The sequence below is a fragment of the Nuphar pumila genome, chromosome 12, assembly GCF_984573655.1.
Source record: "Nuphar pumila chromosome 12, dmNupPumi1.hap1.1, whole genome shotgun sequence".
NCBI classification, from domain to species: Eukaryota; Viridiplantae; Streptophyta; class Magnoliopsida; order Nymphaeales; family Nymphaeaceae; genus Nuphar; species Nuphar pumila.
Window position 1 is genome coordinate 17,722,504 of NC_143260.1, and position 19,959 is coordinate 17,742,462.

The following is a 19,959-nucleotide window of genomic DNA, read 5'->3' on the forward strand; positions in this document are numbered from 1 at the left end:
CTTTACATTATTTTTATAACTTATATATTTTTATTACATCTAATTTGATTATTTTTAGTGGATTGGGGGATTTCTTTTGTCATTGGTTGTCCTTGTTAAAACATATGTAATAACACCATAATACCCGATAGGGGTATTATGGTCTTTTCACAAAGTACCCAATAAGGGTACTTATTTTATTTCTTTTATTTTATTTTTTTTATTTTTGTTTTTATTTTTTAAAAATGTATTTTTTGGATACCGAAAAGGGGCCCCACAATGGAGTCGTTGGGGCCCCCAACGGTCACATTTGTGACCGTTGGGGGCTCCCAACGACTCTATTGGGAGCCCCTTTGGTCTCCTTTTCTTATAAATAGGGGGAACCCCCCTTGTATGTTGCATTGCTCTCTAGAGCTCCTCTTCAATAATAGTGATATTATTTTTCATGTGTGTAGCCTTTTTATAAAGCCCTTCGTATATCCCTTAGTGGATTTTCTCTCTTATGCTTGTTGCACTTGTCCGTGTGGGACATAGTGAATGCTTTAGCATTCTTGGTTTCTTCCGCATATTTCATTACAGTCCTCAGCTCCAGACTTTTGTTGTTTGAGTCTTAGGCCTCACATGCAGTGCATCCAGTTGCGAACGTAACTGGAGTACTTTTAAAGATCTACTACTAATTAGTAATTACTAAATAATATTTGTCAATTTGTATATATTTTCTTTTGCAAATTCATACAAAAAAAAGAAAGTGACTTTTCCAAAAGAAGTTGAATGATTTAGTTTTTGTGCAATATAATCGAAGATTGAAGCAAAGGTATGAGGAGCAAATGAACAAAGGAGATCTTGACCCTATCGTCTTAAGAGAAGTCGATAATAACGATTTGTGGCCAAGTAAAGATGAGACAGTCTTCGAAGATGTCATGTCACTTATATGGGATCATGTTGACAAGGCATCCGAAGCATCAAGAACGTGTGCTACGAAAGACCTAAGAAAGAAAAGGTCTGACAAAGGAAAGGTGGTGAGCGAAAAAGAAGAAGAGGAAGAAGCTAGCAGCTCTACATATGAAATTGAAAAAGAAGAGCAATATATCTTTGAAGATGATTCAGATGATGATGATAGACCTTCAAGTTCATCATCTAAGGATTAAATTCAAGTTATTATAAATTTATTATAAACTTATTGGGGTTCTTTGACTATTTTAGACTTGAATACACTTAAAGTTAGTTATGTTAGGTGTGTATAGATTTGTTGATTATCTGTATGCCTGTATTTTTATTTGGGGATTAATTGGTTATGTTTTAATTTTTTGTATAGGTTATCAGTCGCACAGTTTGTTTATTCAATTATTGTTTCATTTTTTACATGATTATCAATTACATTGTTTTACATCTTTGCAGTAATTAAATTTATTAATTCATGCTCTAAGAGGTCGATGGAGGGCGGAGGTCTTGGAGGATGTCTCTCAAAGGATCCTGCATTGAAATATTGTACATCAGTTGACTTAGAGATGTCTCTCAAAAGAATAGTGAAGTGTAACTTTTGTGATTTTATAATGCATGGAGGATTGTATAGATTTACATGTTATGTTGTGGGGCATATCAACTCCACTGTGAGATTATGTACACATAGCATTCCTCTTTATATTCATGTTGAGCTTCTTACTACTCTTAGAGAAGATGGTGAGAGAAAGGCATAAGTACATGCAACATTTGTGGGACAAAAATTGTCAGAGGTGGTCCCTGATTCAAAAGATAAAGATGAACTGCCATCATCATCTCAAGCCACTAAACGATGCAATAAACAAAGAAAATTGTTGAAGTGAAGTTTGATACTGAAGAATGAAGATTTTTATATATAAACATGTTTTTGAACTCTATGTTTAGTTAAATGTATTGTGTCGTTAAATGTTAAATGTTTTGTATTGGACAATGTATTGAGTAGGTTATTTAATATAATTGTCTTATAGTGTCCGATGACATATTTTGTTTTGTTTATTGCTTATTGTTAATTGATTTTATGTTGTATACATGTTTGTTATTAATTTTAGTAGTTTGTTACATATTTATATGTTTTTTTTTGGGGCGGGGGGGGGAGGGTAAGGCTTTTTAGGGGCTCATCGCCTAGCGCCTCTTAAAATGTAAAACTATATATATATATATATTCATTTCTTTCTTTTCTGTAACTTTTTTCCTTTATTTTTATTTTTTGTCTTTATGTCATCTAGTTCAGTTTGAACTAGAATGATTGTTGCTAGTCCAGTCCTGTCCGGACTTGACTAGCAATAGAGTTGTTGGACACAGTCCAACAACTCTATTTAGAGTCGTGCTCTATTGAGTCCTCCTCTTTCAGCTGTGTATATAAAGGGGTGCATCCCCTCTTGTATTTCATTCCAATGCTTCTTGAGCAATTGGTTTTTCATATCAATAAAGAATACTTTTTTATTTTTATTTTGTTTCCGGTTATACCCTTTTTATGGGTTATGCTTTAGTGTCATTCATGACACTTTCCTTTGTGAATCTAAGCTCGTGTTTCGAAGATCCCTATTTCATTTCATGGTATCAGAGCCGCGGAAGTACTAGATCTTGAGGAAAATCTGCCTCGGTTTCCATGTCTATTTGCAAAAGTGTTCGCCACTTGAAGAGAAGTGTTTTATCACTTCATTGGGAAAGATTTCACATCTTGTTGTATTGTATTTTCTTCTTTCTTTTTCATTTCTCTTCTCGTTTCTCTTCTATTCATATTCCTTCTCTCCTTGTAATCAATGGATAACAATGATAAAGTCACCATCATGCCTATGAAACTAAGCGATACGAATTATGCAACATGGGCTTCAATCATGAAGCACCGTATATGGGAAAAATGCCTATAGCGGATTGTGGGTGGTTCTGATTCGGAATCTAAGTTGTCTCTTACTAAAAAGGAGAGAGATAAAGAGGTCTCTCTATCGGAAGAAGAGAAAATCAAGGCTCTTGCCTCATACGAGAAGAAATGGAAAGAATGGAGAATATCTCATGCGAAGATAATGTCATGGCTTATCAATAGCGTTGACATTAAAAAATGCTCAAGTCTTGCCAAATTTGATCATGCCGATAAGGCATGAGAATACCTTAAGAATATGTATTCTCCTAAAGATATTACACATGTGTGCAACCTCTAAGAAAAAGTTCGAATGATGACACAAGGAGACAAAACTATTCATGAATATTACACTGGGTTGTTCGAACTTTGGGAAGAACTTTCCCTTTTAGAACCAAAGTGGCATTGTGCCGAAGACATCGAGCTTCGTCATAAACAACTCGATGCTGAACATTTTTACCAGTTTATCACTAGATTAAGGCCGGAATTTGAAACCACTAAATCGGCCCTCCTTCACCGAAAAAAATATCCTTCTATTGTTGAAACTATTGAAGAGTTAACAATGGAAGAAAATCGTCTCCGAAAAGGTTCTTCAAAAATTGAAGATGATTCTGTTTTAGCCGTGTCTAAACCAGGGAATCATGTTCGATCATATAGGCCTCCTCACTTTAACCGACAAAATGGTGACTATGATAAGAAGAAAGTTATTTGTCATCAATGTCATGAACCAAGACACTACAGGCCACAATGTCCCAAACTTAAGGAGTTGAGAGAAAAAAGATATCCAATTGTTGGATCGGAGCCTAAAGATCAAGATACACCAGTTTTCCTGGCCCAACTAATGGAGATTCTTCAGCCTCTCATCAAAGGTGCCTCTTCTTCATCTGAAGCTTCAATCGGAGCAGCAGCCTCATCTTTTTCTGATCCAGGTAAAATTTCTTGGCTCCTTGACTCTGGTGCATCTTTTCATATGACCCCAAATAATCAAAGTCTATCCATATGTGTTAAAAATAAAACAAGTGTGTCAAAGGTCTTTACTGCTGATGGGACCAGAGTTACCAGTCGAGGAAGCGGGAGCGGGAAGCGATACGGGAAGCGGGAGCGGGAAGCGAGGCACTTTCAAAAATTTAGGAAGCGGGGAAGCGTGGGACCACTTAGAAGAAAATTCTGAACCGTCTCGGAAACGACCTAGGAAGCGAACCGGAAGCGGCCTAGGAAGCGAACCGGAAGCGAGGGGAAGCGAAAAAAATGAAAAAAATGGGGAAGCGTGGGGGAAACGTGGGGGAAGCGCGTTTCCCATAAAAGGGGGACGCGCTTCCCATAAAAGGGAAGCGCGCTTCCCATAAAAGGGAAGCGCGCTTCCCAAAACGCTTCGGAAGCGCGACGTTTCGCGCTTCGGGGAAGCGCACTTCCCCTTTTGCCTAAGCGCTTCCGGTAACTCTGGATGGGACTTCTCTTGAAATAGAAGGAATAGGAAATTTTGAAAAAAATTATAAAACAAAGAAATTTTCTATTCCACAAATTAGACAAATTAAATTTAAATCTTTTATCTATATCTCAAATTTTTTATTATGGGCATAATATTTTTATTTTCTCATGGTTGTTGGGTACAGGATCGTCAGTCAGGCAAGCTAATTGGAGAAGGCCATAGAGAAGGAGGACTCTATTACATGGATTTTTTGGAAATGCCGAAGAAAGCTTTTTGTTATAATATTCAGAAAATACAATTGGAATTGTGGCATAAGAGACTTGGTCACCCACATATAGCCAAAATCCAACATTTTTCAAATCTAAGAAAATTTTGTAACTCTGAAACATTTGATTGTAAAGATTGTATTCTCGGCAAAATGAAAAGATTATCATTTCAGAACAGAACATTTTTCTCATCAAGACCACTTGAATTAATACACTCGGATGTTTGGGATCCTGCACCAGTAATTTCTAAAGGAGGATTTGTTTACTATGTTATTTTTGTCGATAATTTCTCCCGATATACGTGGATTTACTTTCTCAAACATAAGTCTGAAGTATTTTCATACTTTCAAACTTTTCATAATATGGTTAAAAACAAGTTTCAAAATGATATTGCTATTTTTCGCACAGATTCAGGGGGAGAGTTTTTATCCACAGATTTTCAAAATTATCTTAAATGGCATGGCAGCACACATCAAAAATCTTATCCTTATACACCTCAACAAAATGGACTGGTGAAACGAAAACATCGTCATATTATAGAAACCACTAGGCATTTATTAATAGCAAATCAAGTCTCGAAAGACTTTTGGGCAGAAGATGCCTTAACTGCCACCTATCTCATTAATAGGATGTCATATTCTTCGTTACAAAATATCACTCCCATTGAAAAACTTATGAACATTTCTCCAGACTACTCTAGACTAAGAATATTTGGGTGCAAATGTTTCATATTTACTGACAAAAATGATAAACTTTCCCCTCATGCGATTCCTTGTGCCTTTTTAGGATACGCTAAAAATCAGAAAGGTTATAAATGTTTTGACTTCAAAAATAATAGATTATATGTGTCTAGAAATGTTTTTTTTTCTTGAAAAGGAAAGCTTCTTTGGTTTTAGAAAATTACAAGACGTCACTGAGTACTCCTTTTTGTTAGATCTAACATCAACATCTGATAAATATGACCTTGACTGTAACTTTGATGATCAAAGAATTACTGATCTTAATCATAATGTTGAAAATAAAGAAGTTCATAGGGATACTAGTATTTAATATTTCAGGCGACAAGAGTCTAATCCTCCATGTGCACTTGAAAAATATTCTAACATTCCAACTAGACAATCATCCCGAGTCTCAAGGCCTCCAGGAAAGTTTGTATCATACGAGTCATTCTCACCCACATATAGGGCAATTATTGCATTAATTCACTCATATGAAGAACCATTCACATATTTTCAAGCAAAAAATGATATCAAATGGATAGAAGTCATGAAAGCTGAATTAGAGCACTTGAAAAGGCTTCTACATGGACTATTCAAGATCTTCCTCCAAGAAAGAAAACTATAGGATATCGATGGGTTTATAAAATTAAAACCAAGAGTGATAATACTCTTGAAAGATATAAAGTCTGATTAGTAGCCAAAGGTTATGCCCAAGAATATGGAATTGATTATGAAGAAACCTTTGTTCCGGTGGCTCGTATGACAACTGTCTGAACCTTAATTGCCTTAGCTTCTATCAAAAAATAGTTTGTTTTTCAAATGGATGTCAAAAATGCATGTTTAAATGGAAAGCTAGTTGAAGAAGTATACATGGAACCCCCTCCTGGTCTAAGTATTCCTAAGGGTAAAGTCCTTCGCTTAGAAAAAACTCTTTATGGACTTAAACAAGCACTGAAAGCTTAGTCGTATTATGATTGATATTGGTTTTCAATTCTGTTTAACTGACACTGCTTTATTTATTAAGAATTTTGATGCAGGGATCATTGTGCTTCTTCTCTATGCGGATGATATGATCATCACCAGAAGCGATAAACAGGGACTTGAAACGATCAAAACACTTCTTAAATCTCATTTTGAAATGACTGATTTAGGCTTGTTGAGATATTTTTTAGGCATTGAAGTTGCTTATTCTCCTAAAGGATATTTATTATCTCAGACTAAATTTGCTTTTGATATTGTTTTCAAGTCTGGTATTACTGATGATAAGAAAGTCGACACTCCAGAAGTTGTTAATGTTAAAATGAAGATTGATGATGGAGAACTTCTTGCAGACCCTACTCCTTAAAGACAGTTTGTCGAGGCACTTTCCTATCTATCCATTACCAGACCAGATATAGCACATGTTGTTCACACAACAAGTCAATTTCAACATGCTCATACTTCTGTTCATATGGGAGCAGTCATGCGTATTATCAGATATATTCAGTCCTCTCTTTAACGAGGACTTTTCTTATCTTCCTTCTCTTTTCTTGATTTAATTGCATATACTGATGCTGATTGGAGAGGTGATCCCAATAACAGATATTCAACCACTGGTTTTTATGTTTTTTTAGGACAATCATTGATCTCGTGGAGGTGAAAAAAGCAACAGAAGGTATCTCTCTCATCCACCAAAGTTGAATACAGAGCCATGACAACCACGACCATAGAAGTAGTTTGGCTCCGACGACTGCTTGCTAACAAAGGCTTCACAAATGTGCTGTGACAACAAAAGTGCAATCTACATTGCCAGTAACAGAACATTACACGAACGCACCAAACACATTGAAATGGATTATCACTACGTAAGAGAGGAATATCTACACAGGATAATTGATCTGTCATATGTCACTTCAGAATATCAGTTAGCAGACTTCTTTACAAAGCCTCTCGCTGCTCCCCGATTTCACTTTCTCTTAAACAAACTTTCGCTCATTGTACCGTAAGTTTGAGGGAGAGTGTTAAAATGTACATATATATATATATATATATTTCATTTCTTTCTTTTTTGTAACTTTTTTCCTTTATTTTTTGTCTTTATGTCATCTAGGTCTGGAACTCAGGTTATTAGATAAAAACACAGAAAACAAATATCCAAGTTTCATTCTCCCTGCCTTTACTCTTTAAAATCAATGGCTCATAATCATCATAAATATTCAAACATTCAAAAAAGGCATTTTTTCATAAAAAATACACTATCCAACAGTTGATTCCTAGCAAATTCATCACGCCAAGCACATCCACATAGTTGGATTTACATAAAAACATTGGAAATGCCCATATTTCTAGTTCTCATATTCTAGTGATATATATATATATATATATATATATATATATATATATATATAATGCCTGTTTCTTTGACTCAAAAAATAGTCCACATATACATTTTCACCTCCAATTTAACCCATCAACATGCTTTTTCTTAAGCTCAAGAATAAGTAGATATTGACTTACCCCATCATCACGTTGTTTTCTAAGCTCGACAACAGCTTCATATGCTTTATCCCTTCTCTCGCTTGCAGTTTTCAGTTCTTCCTGTAATGAACTAATTTCTCTGTCTATGACCTTCAAATCTTCCTCATGGCGCTTGATTTTTGCATCAACTGCATTTTTTTCCTTTCTTACTTCATCCATGTCACCACCTATAAGCTACAGCAGCACAAGCACCCAGTGAACAAATATGTTAACCACAAGCTGTTGGACAAAGTGAATACAACAGCTTGGATAAAGTTGTTCAAGAAAATCCAGAATTTAAGTCCAGAATGCCGATCATACTTTGACATGATCTTGAATAACTTCCTTCTGACCAAAAGAATCTTGAATTTTTGCCTGCATAGCAGCATGAGCAATAACCTTTTCCCTCGTTCCCTCGAGCTGTTTAATTTCTTTAAGCAACTGCTTCTCCTCAGCCAATGTGTTGCTTTCATGTTGTATGCGATATTGCAAACCTTGAATCTGTTTCAAGTGTCACGAGTAGAACAGGTTAGAAGGTTAACAATACTAGCAAAAGTTGCACAAAGTTTTCTGGGCAGCATGCCAACTTACACGCTCATTCAGCTCTTCCTCCGAGGAGCATAAGCCCACACCTTTCTCTCTGTTAACATTGCTTGAACTGCGCAACTTTCCAAGAGCTGCCTGAAGAGGTTCCATTTCTTTTCTTTTCACATCAAGAGTCATTCCAAACTCCTTTCTTTGAGATGATAATGGTTTTAATTTATCGATTATTTGGAACCTTTCTGCCTGCAAAGAAAACCAAGAAATGTTATGAATCTTCCCACGGGATGCTACAAGATTTGATCTTCACAAGCCTGAAGAATTTTTTAGTTCATCTACTCATCAAATAGGCGAAGTTGTTTTGGTTATTCATACTATTATGTATGCTTACCCTTTTTGCTTTTATTGATTCAGTGAGCTCATAGCGAGCTTGATTTCTCTTTTGAAGCTCTTTTTCAGCTTGTTCAATTTTCGCCTTTAACTTAGGATCTTCATAGTACCGAAACTTGACAAAGTAGAATGAATGGATTTCCTTTTGTGCTGGCCACTCATCAGTAGCATCCTTCGGGAACTTGTCAGATGAAATATCTGCTTCTCCTGTAGCAGATGCATTTGCTCCAAGTGAATTATCAGCTGAACCCAATTTTGTTTGGTCCTCAAATGCTGGAGACCGAACTGGTTTGCCATCTTCGAACTCATCAGTTTTCGGAGTCTCCATATCAGATGCCTCTAACTGTCCTTGTGCATACTCAGCTGCCAAAATCTCCACAGACATATTTTCTGCTTGAAAGGAATGGAAAACAGAAACACCTTAACTGATGCAGAAGCCTGAATATTCATGTTAAAGTGTATGGTACTCCTAATGTTAAAAACAATGGTACATCAAAAAGATCTTTGGATCAAAAAAGGAAGGCATGAATGCAGCAAGTCACTGGCACATATAATGTGACAAGAATTTTAAACAGAATTTTATCAAAAAAACTGCCAGAAAATATTATGACATATATCACAGGAAGAGCAAAACCATACTGGACAACAATAACCAAAGGGGATAACAGAGAACACTATATTTTCATTGCCATTAACTCACAAGCAAATGGAAAAGGACTAGCACCGTATGACAACCAGTAAATTTTTTATAGTTAACTATAAAAATTCCAAATATACGTTCAACTTGAATCAATTTCTTCAATTGAGCTCAGTGATTAGTGTATCACACCATCGAGGCTCTTCCCAAAAGTGAAAATTTAGAACCCAATATTAAATTGTAGCTTCAAGGATTGCTGCACCAATAAGGTCAGACTAATTTCTAATAACTGAGCTTTTTTACAATTTTTCTTCTGTTCTATAGGAAAGTGCACTCTTTTGGTTCACTTTTTCTTCTGTTCGGGTCAGGAAATCTGGCACTAGAGATAGTTACAAGGATAGAAGAACTAGTTACAAAATATAAGAGTAACACATCTTAATAGCATAGGATGTTCAAGTGTCCTCTCTAATAAAGCAGCCTCTCATTTCAAACAGCTAAGCAGCTCCTGCATTATAAGGAGCAGGAAGGCCACGATTTACAAAATATAAGAGTAACACATCTTAATAGCATAGGATGTTCAAGTGTCCTCTCTAATAAAGCAGCCTCTCATTTCAAACAGCTAAGCAGCTCCTGCATTATAAGGAGCAGGAAGGCCACGATGTCTTTTATTTTCCTTTCTAAATGAAGATTAGTGTAGCTGCAGGAAATCAAGATCTAAACTCATAATGATTCCTTATTTTTTCTACTTTGGAACAGGAACCTGGAGAGTGCCAATGAAACACATATATGGGACTAAAATATTTAACCTAAATTTTGTGCACATTGCACAAGTTTGTGGGCCCCCAATACACAGTTCACCATGAGGCCCCCAAAATATGCTTTCAGATTCTTGAAGCCAGCTTATGATACAAAGTAATATTTTCTAAGATAGTGTGTGGATGTAGTTGTTTTCTGTGTATGTTTATTTTCGGAGATGGTGTTTGGATGATTATCCTTTTGGGAAACATAAATAAAAACACAAGGTAGTTGTTCATTTTTATGTTTTAACTTATATACTAGTTATTTTAGATATATGTCTACATTGAACATATGAATGTCAGATTTACGTGCATAAGTTCATAAATTTATCTTAATGTCTGTAGTTATAAGGTATGCATTCTTCACTTGCACTGATTTAATCATGTACAGTGTACACATAGCGTCAGAACTTTTACAGGTAACTCGTGCTTTAGGAAAATAGTACAGCATCCAGCATGTCCAGATTACTTTTGTTGCAAAATTTTGATACAAAATGAATTACTAATTTGTTGGTTTAGAGTGATAAACTATGAACTGAATAATCACATGGTTGATGGCTATATTACAATAACCACTCACCATATATCAATACTTTTCCTTGAAAGGGAATCAGAAGTTAGCATTACTTCTTATCATTTTAAATAGTCACACTGAAACCAAATTTAAAGAGAATTTGCAAGTTTACTTTATCACACAAATGAGTCTACCTGATCAAGAATCACCACCAACAGCCTTGCCTACATACACCAGTACAAATAGAAAATCTTAAACATCACAATGAAGTGGAAATTGCTCTAAACACAACATAAGTGAGCTTTCATTACATCTCTAGATAGAAGCCCTCATAAAATCATGCATATTGTCACTGCCACCTTGGATGCTTTGGACAAAAAATCAAATATTTATGTTTTTCTTAGACATCATATAGATTATGGTATTCTAAAATCTGCTGGATAAATACAGTGTCACTACTTGGATAGCTTGCTTGAAGAAAAGAATCAGCACAAGCAAGAATTATTTTTCGATGAGTTTGATTCTGAAGACTGTTATCACCTTAATTTTTCAAGGTCAAGAACACAGCGGATAGCAAATATTCCTCCTTGTCAGTCGATGCATAAGCTGCTAATGAAGACAGGAATAGCCAGCATACTGTGTGCAAGCTCTCCTTCAAGTTAGAATGTAAGATATTCAGGTTATTTGCTGATCAGTGTTGCTAGTACATGAACTAGCCCTTGAAGGAGACATGGTGGAACAAAACATTGCACAAACCATAGGAGTGGGCAATGGGTTGGGCTGACTGTAAGCCAGCCCAGACTGTATGGGCCAGGCTTGACCAGGATTTTTGACCCCCTCCCAGCCCAGCTTGATACACACACACACACACACACACACACACACACACACACACACACTCATGGGCCGACCTGGCCCAATTACACCCATGAGCCTAATGGGCAGGCCGTGGGTTGGGCTGGAAAACATGTCTGTGGTTCACAAAACATGGTGGGATAAATTACAACACCAAAGGAAACTTCTTTTCCCTCTGATGCAGTGTTGTGAAAAGCGTTGAGGCGTAGCGAGGCGCTCCACCAAAATCTGAGGCGAGGCGTAAGCCTCGAGGCGTAAAGCGTAAGCCTCAAAGTTTTTTTTTAAAACTTAAAAAAACTATAAAAAATATCTAAAATTATAAATAAATAAAAAAAATCTTTATTGATGAAGCAACAACCAACAGGAAATAAAAAATCTCAAAAAATAGTGAGTTCATCAAAAATAATAGAAATAAAACTTTAAGCCTTTTCAAAAATAGTATTTTGTCATCAATTTTTCAAAATAATGAAAATTTGAAGCATGCAATGATATTATCATGAAACATTGTGATATTTCCCCTTCCTAGATTTCTGATTTAACATCTTTTTCTCAATTTCATATTATTTCTATCTATTATCTTTTTTCTATTTTCCATAGTTTGGCATGAAAGACAGCCTATTTCTATTCTGTTTCCTGACTTTTCCATTTTTTCGCTCTATCCACAATTGCTAAGCTTTTCTCATGGAAAATAGGTGTGCTTGAGTTATCTCATCTAATCGACTCACTGAACATTGATAATGATATCATGACTAGCTCAAAAATTATATCTTAGTCAGTAGGTTATGTATCCCCTCAACTTAACTGTTAAAGTTTAGCATAAACATGCTACAAGATCAACAATAGCACCTCAATCAAGGTGACTGCAGTCAATCATGTCAAAAGGCTCATCAGAAGCAGAAGAGCTGTGGCACTCCACAATCATCATCATGACTGATTGGTGACTATGCCCTCAAGTAGCAGAGGCTCTAAAATGAACAAAGTCCTTCACACTGTTAAAAGCTGATAATCCAAAAGCCATTGAAGGAAGGCAAAATGTCAGCCAGCCCTTTCTTTTTAATTTTCCCTTTTTTATGATATGCAGGCTGGGGTTAGCCTCTCAGGTCTTGAAGATGAGACTCTTTGTTTGTTTAGGTCTGTCGACATGGGCTAGGTGACATGTTGACATTATGACGATGCATCAAAGCAGTGTTATTAAAAACGTGCCTCAAGGCGCAAAAAGCGAGCCTCGCCTCAAAGCGAGGGCCTTTGTGCCTTGAGGCTCAGGTATAAAGCGCAATACCCATGAGGTGTGCGCCTCATAGGCCTTGAGGCGAGGCACGCCTCGGACTGAGGCGTACACGCCTCAATTTATTTGGTCAAATGAGGGTCAAAACCCTCATTCGACCAAAAAATTAGGGCTTAAACAAAGCCCTACCGACCCCTTTATGTGTTTTAATTTTTTCTCACCCCCTATCTCTGTTTTTTTCTCACAGCCTTCTCTCCCTCACGGCAGCCTTCTCTCCCTCACGGCTCTCACAGGCTCACAACATTCTCTCTCGCGTTGTGGAGCCCCGAAACAGGTATGGATTTTTTTTGCTCTCTCGTTCTCCTCTTCTTCTTCTTATCTCTTCTCTCGTCTCTCGCGTGATACAACATGAAACTATAAAAATGCACAGATGCACAGATTTTGTCTCTCTTTTTGCTGTAGTTCATGCACAAAAAATGCATTCAACTATTCTAATTTATTCTTTTTGTTTTCAGTTAATGTGGAAAACCATAAGCCCCTTAGTAAAGGTGCTGCATCGCGCAAATTTATACCCTCCCGCAACCACACACCCCAATTTTTTTAAAGTGCCGCAACCACGCACCCACACCTATGTGTTACAGCATCTGGTGAGTTCTGATGTCTCTTACATGTAGCACTCAGTGTATCTTGTTAAAATATGTAATTACATAATTAGATTCTTAGGTTAAGATCTGTATCACACAGATGCGGATACGAGTGTGGAGGGCACAGTTGGCAAACCCGGCGAGTTGACTCGGGAATCGCCTGAGTCGACCCGAATCGGATCCCAACTGGGTCACCTATTCAGGACGACCGATCCACATGCCTCTTGTGTGTCTTTTGTCATGCACTTTGTGGTTTTAATGCATAATTCTTATAAAAGGATAATTTTTATAAAGAATCATATATTTTTAAATCATAAAAATCAACAATTAAGTACAGTTGAGTACATATATAGCTTATTCATTGGTGTCATGTGCTAAATTTTGTGATTATACAGTTTGGAGTTTGATTTTTTTCATATCTTAACCAGGCTTAACTGAACCGCTATATGACGCGGGGAAATGCGCTTCCCCGAAACGCATTTCAGAAGTGCGAAACGCAACACTTCCGAAACGCACAAGGAAGCAACCATTTTAAATAGGAAGTGCACTTCCCCAAAACGCGTTTCAGAAGAGTGAAACGTGTAGGGAAGCAACCATTTTAAATAGGAAGCACACTTTTCCAAAACGTGTTTTAGAAGCGTGAAACGCGGCACTTCCGAAATGCACGGGAAAGCGACCATTTTAAATAGGAAGTGCACTTCCACACTAATGGGAAGCTCGCTTCTCAATATCGGGAAGCGAGTTTCCTTTTTTATGTGGGTGGGTGGGTGGGGGGGGGGGGGCTTGGACATTTTTTGCCTTCGATAAAAAAATTACTACAAAAAATAAAAGAGACTGTTTTTTAAAAGGGTAAAGTAATAATTTTTGGTTCTTGTGAAATATCAAAAGCAAAAACCGAATAGGGTTTGGGGTTTTCAATTCCCAAACCCTACTCTCTCTCTCTCTCTCTCTCTCTCTCTCTCTCTCTCTCTCTCTCTCTCTCTCTCTCCTATCCGACGACCTCCATGGGTGTCTTCAGGTACGCTCAACGCTCAGTACCTAGCGTGAACTAGACCAACTATTTTTGCCAAATTAAACAAAAAAAACAGAACAATGTTGATAGAGAGACAAAGAGAGAGTGAGCGATAGAGACAAAGTGACAGAGAGAGTGAGACACAGAGAGAGAGTCAGAGCGAGAGAGAGAGAGAGAGATGTGCTCTTTCTTAGTTTTGCTTGTGCTTTGATTAGGTCGTCATATTAGATCATAAAAAATAAAAGAGACTATTTTTTAAAAGGGTAAAGTAATAATTTTTGGTTCTTGTGAAATATCAAAAGCAAAAACCGAATAGGGTTTGGGGTTTTCGATTCCCAAACCCTACCCTCTCTCTTGCTCGCTCACTCCTATCTGACGACCTCCATGGGTGTCTTCAGGTACGCTCAGTACCTAACATGAACTAGACCAACTGTTTTTGCCAAATTAAACAAAAAAAAAACAATGTTGATAGAGAGACAAAGAGAGAGTGAGCGATAGAGAAAAAGTGACAAAGAGAGTGGACGAGAGACAGAGAGAGTGAGACACAGAGAGAGCGAGAGACGGAGAGAGAGTCAGAGCGCGCGAGAGAGAGAGAGAGATATGCTCTTTCTTAGTTCTGCTTGTGCTTTGATTAAGTCGTCATATTAGATCATAAAAATTAATTAGTTGTATGGATCATTTTCTTTTCCTTCTGTTATTTTTCTGCATTTTGAGATAAAATCCAACAAATTTGACAGTGTGTATTGTATGTATATTGTATAATGATTGTTCTCTCGGCTGATTTAATGTTCTATTATTTGATAATTTGGATGTTGATAGCAATTATCATTTTTTAATCTTGAATTATGAATTTTTTTTATGTATTATTTATTAAATGTTTGCAAAAGGATGCATTTGTTAAATGATTGCAACATAAATATGAATTGTGAATTTTTTCTTGATGTATTATTTATTAAATGCTTGCAACAAGATGCATTTGTTAAATTGTTGCACTTGCATATATGATTCAATTTTGAGATTAATAGATCACCTTTAATATTATCTACTCATGTCTATATTTTGATAAATTAGGAAAAATACAATTACATTTTTGCTTCCCTTTCGATCCTTATTCACTTCCCACTCGAATCCTCAGTCGGCTCCCTCTTTGTTTTTCCTTCAAATCATAGTTCGCTTCTTATTCGATTCCTAAGTCGCTTCCAATTGGCCTCTCTTCTCGCTTCTGGGATGATTCTCGGTTCGCTTCCAAATCATTTTGTGCTTCCCGCCTCCTAAAATTTTAGAAGTGTTCTGCTTCCTACTCCTGCTTCCTCAAATGGCAACTCTGGTCTTAACAATAAACAATGCATAGTCCTAATTCGTTTGAGTTACCAAGTCAACCCACAGACTCACGAGTCAAAGGTCGAGCGATCTGGATTCGAGTCCGTCACAAGTTTGGCAACTATGGTGGAGGGTCTAACACAGCAATTTGAATAAAATTAGATACAAGTGTATACATATGTTTGTGTGTGCATTTATGTATAGAAGAAGAAGAAGAAGTGGTTGTTGCTTTATAGGACATTATATTTTTTAATTATATAATTAGTTTTTCAGTTATGTAATCAGCTTCTTAGTTACTTTTATATGTTAATCTCATTTTTTAGTACTTATTTGAGATTTTCTATTTCTTATTGGTTGTTACTTCATCAATAAAACATTTCTTTATTTATTTGTATTTTTAAATATTTTTTTATAAATTTTTAAAGTTTTCAAAAAATTTTGAGGTTTATGCTTTACGCCTTGGCCTCGCTATGCCTCAACGCTTTTCACAACACTGCATTAGGCTAATCTAACAACTAGCACATTTGGGATCTATAAATAAGGGGAGAATCCCCTTTGTAAATTTATGCATGTTCTTGAGATAAATAACATCTTTCTATTTTAACCGTGCTTTTGTGAGGTTTTTGAGCTTAATGAGTTGATGTTTCTGTGAAAATATCTCAAAAGAGATAATGTGCAAAATAAGCACCACCTCCACAAAGGGATATGTGCACAAAGGCACAAGAACACTTAGAACAAAATGTACAAAAGGTACAAATAGAGAACACAAATGCTAAAATATAAAGGATCTTTGTTGAACAATGCTCAAGCATTGAATACATTGAAGAGGAGGGTTCACCCCTATTTATAATGGAGAGGAGACCTTGGAGGGGCTCCTAGTAGAACGGTTAGATTTCTAACCGTTGGAGGGGTCCAACGTCTAGTGTTGGACCCCCTCCAAAGTGTTAACTAAGTCAACAATAGAAAAAGAAAAAAGAAGAAAAGGGAAAAGAATTACAAACTTATTCACTAATGTGAATATGCGTAAAAAGTAAAAAAGATAGAAATACCCCTAGGGGTTACGTGAAGTATATATATATATATATATATATATATATATATATATACAAAAAAGAGATACAATTTAACACCCTCCCTCAAACTTAGGGCGCAATAACCGAGAATTTGCCGAGAAGGAAATTGAATCTAGAACAACAGGGCGCCTTGGTGAAGAAATTTGCCAACTGATATTCTGAGGTCACGTATGGAAGATCTATAACTTTTTGCAAATATGCTTCTCTAACGTAGTGGCAGTTCATCTCAATATGCTTTGTGCGTTCATAAAATATGTGATTTTTAGCAATGTAAATTGCACTCTTATTATCACAACATAGCTTTGTGGGTCCTTGAACCTGAATCCCCATGTCTTGTAGCAGTTGATCAATCCACACAATTTTCATGGTTGTGGAAGTCATGGCTTGATATTCTGCTTCTGTGGATGATAGAGACACCTTCTGTTGTTTCTTGTATCTTCATGATACAAGGGATTCACTTAAAAAAATGCAAAAACTTGTAGTGGAGTGACGGTTATTGGGTCATTTCCCCAATCAGAGTCAGTATATGCAATTAAATTTAACTCAGAAGATGAGGAAAGAAAAACTCCCTTGTTTATAGTTTCACTTATGTATCTGACAACTCGGAGAACGGTGCCCATATGGATGGATGTAGGAGCATGCTGGAATTAGCTTGCAGTATGCACGGCATGTGAAATGTTTGGCTAAGATACATTAGAGACCCCACAAGTTAATGGTAGGGGGTAGGATCCTCCAAAGGTATCCCATCATTGATCTTCATTTTTTATCCCACAATTTCAGGGGTCTCATAGATTTTATCGTCAGTAATATCTGAGACAACTCGGAAAACATCTCAAGAATCTCATATGCAAGTTTAGTTTGAGACAAAAAATAGCCTTTATGAGAGTAGGCTACCTCGATACCAAGAAAGTATGTCAGATACCCTAAGTCTGACATTTCAAACTTCTCTTTTAAAGTAATTTTAATACTTTTGATTCTCTTTATGTCACTACCTGTTATCAACATATCAACATATAGCAGTAAAATCACAATTCCTACATCAAACTTTTTGACAAACAGAGCAATGTCAGTGTAGCATGAAGTAAAACCATCTTAAACCATTACTTCATTAAATCGATCATATCAGGCCTTAAGGGCTTGTTTTAAACCATAAAACGCTTTTTGCAAACGAAGGACTTTTCCTAGGATTTTTTATAGATCTTTCAGTTCTTCAAGAGTGGTTGGAAGGTTCACTAGGGTCACTATACTTTTCTATTGTACTTCTAAAGGTACTTTTATCTCTATGTGTATAGGTAATTGTTTCAACTATCATTTCTTCATGTTGGATGGGTGCTGGAATACTCACTTATATCCCCATCCTCGTTCAATTCATCATCGCTAAAAAAATCCGCATTTCTAGATAATAATTCAAACAAAAAGGAGTAATCGGCATTATCTTCATGAGTTTTGTGTTCTTCAAAACCACTCATATTTTCTAAAAAGGTTACGTTTCTTGAAACATATAGTTTATCATTTTTAATATCATAATACCAAAAACCTTTTTGTGTTTCCGAATATCCCAAAAACGCACAAGGAATAGCTTTGGGAAACAGTTTATCATTCTTGTCGGTGAGGACAAAACATTTACAACCAAAAATTCTTAGTCTATTGTAATCGGGTTCTTTTTATACAAGGTTTTAAAGGGGGATATTTGATTCAAATTTTTGGATGGAAGTCGATTTATGAGGTAAACCGATGCAAGAGCCGCTTCAGCCCAAAATCTTTTTGGAATTTTTTGAGAAATGAGTAAGGTCCTTGTAGTCTCTATTATATATCTATATTTTAATTCGGCTAATCCATTTTATTGAGATGTTTTAGGGCAAGACCTTTGATGAACAATCTCATTATTTTCAATATAACTCTTGAAATCATTTGAAAGGTATTCTCCCCCCGAATCGATTCTAAGAATTTGTAATTCACTATTGAATTGATTTTGTATCATCACATGAAAACCTTAAAGGTAGAGAAAACCTTATGTTTATGTTTGAGAAAGTATATCCAACTATATCTTGAGAAATCATCAACATAAATAACATAATACGAGAACCCTCCCTTAGACACTACGGGTGTCGGTCCCTATGCATCCGAATGCACAATTTCAAAAGGCTTAGTTGAAAGCATAGTTCTTTGTCCAAAAGGTAAGCTTCTCATTTTACCAAGAATACAATCATTACAATTGAAGTTGTCTTTACATAAAGTTTTAGCAAAATATAAATAAGAAAGCTTGACAATATTTGGATGCTCAAGGCGTTTATGCCAAACATTTATATCTTTATGTTGGGCAACATTACAAAAAAAGTGTTTTGGAATTTACAGAAATTCCATAAAGTATAGATCTCCCTTCCTAGAGCCTTCCCCAATAACTTTCCGGACGAGAAGCCCCGTCCGCGGTAGAGACAAAAGAGGGTGACAAATTTTTTGAGTATTTAGAAAGTACAAAAACATTTGGAGTCATATGAAAGGATGCACCCGAGTCTAAGAGCCAAAGAGTCTTACCGAGATGAGAGAAGGTTGTCATGGCGGCTCCGAAAACGGATCCCTTGAGGAGAGGTTGAAGAGCTTTCATGATTTGATTTAGAGACAAAGTAGCATTGTTAAATGATGGTCCTTCCTCCTTAGTTGGTTGGAAAGTTGCAGATATAGCCACCATCTTTTTCCATTTGGGACAAACCGGTTTAATGTGTCCTGATTCTTTGCAAAAGTGGCATATGATTTTAGTATAATCTCTTCTTCCATATTGCCTACCATTTTCTCTTCCTCCTTGATTTTTGTTGAAGTGAGGAGGTTTATATGTTTTGACATTATTCTCTGGTCTTGAAACAGCATAAGCACTTTCATCCTCATCCTTAGAGGGAATGGACAACACACTTTGAACACACTTTGATTGGTTTTATTCATCCCCAATCTAGTTTCTTCTCCACTTAGTTTGGTAAGCACATCTTCCAACGGAGCAGAAGAGAAAGAATACAAAAGAGAGGACCTAGTTTGTTCGAACTCGGGTCTAAGCCCATTTAAAAAGTTGAAGAAATTATCATCTTCTAATTGTTTGGCTCTCAATTCAATTGCGTCTCCACTCCATTTAGGTTCTTAGAGAGCAAGTACATCCCAAATAGGGGATAGCTTGGCAAAATATTCTCTAACGGACATTTCCCCTTGTTGAAGAGTTA

At 36.3% G+C, this 19,959-nt stretch overlaps 1 protein-coding gene across 1 annotated transcript in view; it reads right to left on the reverse strand.

Moving 5' to 3' along the window:
- Positions 1-19,959, reverse strand: part of LOC149820172 (proton pump-interactor 1-like) — a 38,563-nt gene that overhangs the window by 7,141 nt on the left and 11,463 nt on the right. Inside the window, exons 3-6 of the mRNA XM_089983843.1 lie at positions 8,678-9,066; positions 8,338-8,532; positions 8,068-8,247; positions 7,747-7,941 (exon numbers count right to left, since the gene is read on the reverse strand). Of these exons, the coding sequence (XP_089839969.1) occupies positions 7,747-7,941; positions 8,068-8,247; positions 8,338-8,532; positions 8,678-9,061 (954 nt within the window). The 5' untranslated portion in view covers positions 9,062-9,066. The remainder of the gene's footprint in view (positions 1-7,746; positions 7,942-8,067; positions 8,248-8,337; positions 8,533-8,677; positions 9,067-19,959) is intronic.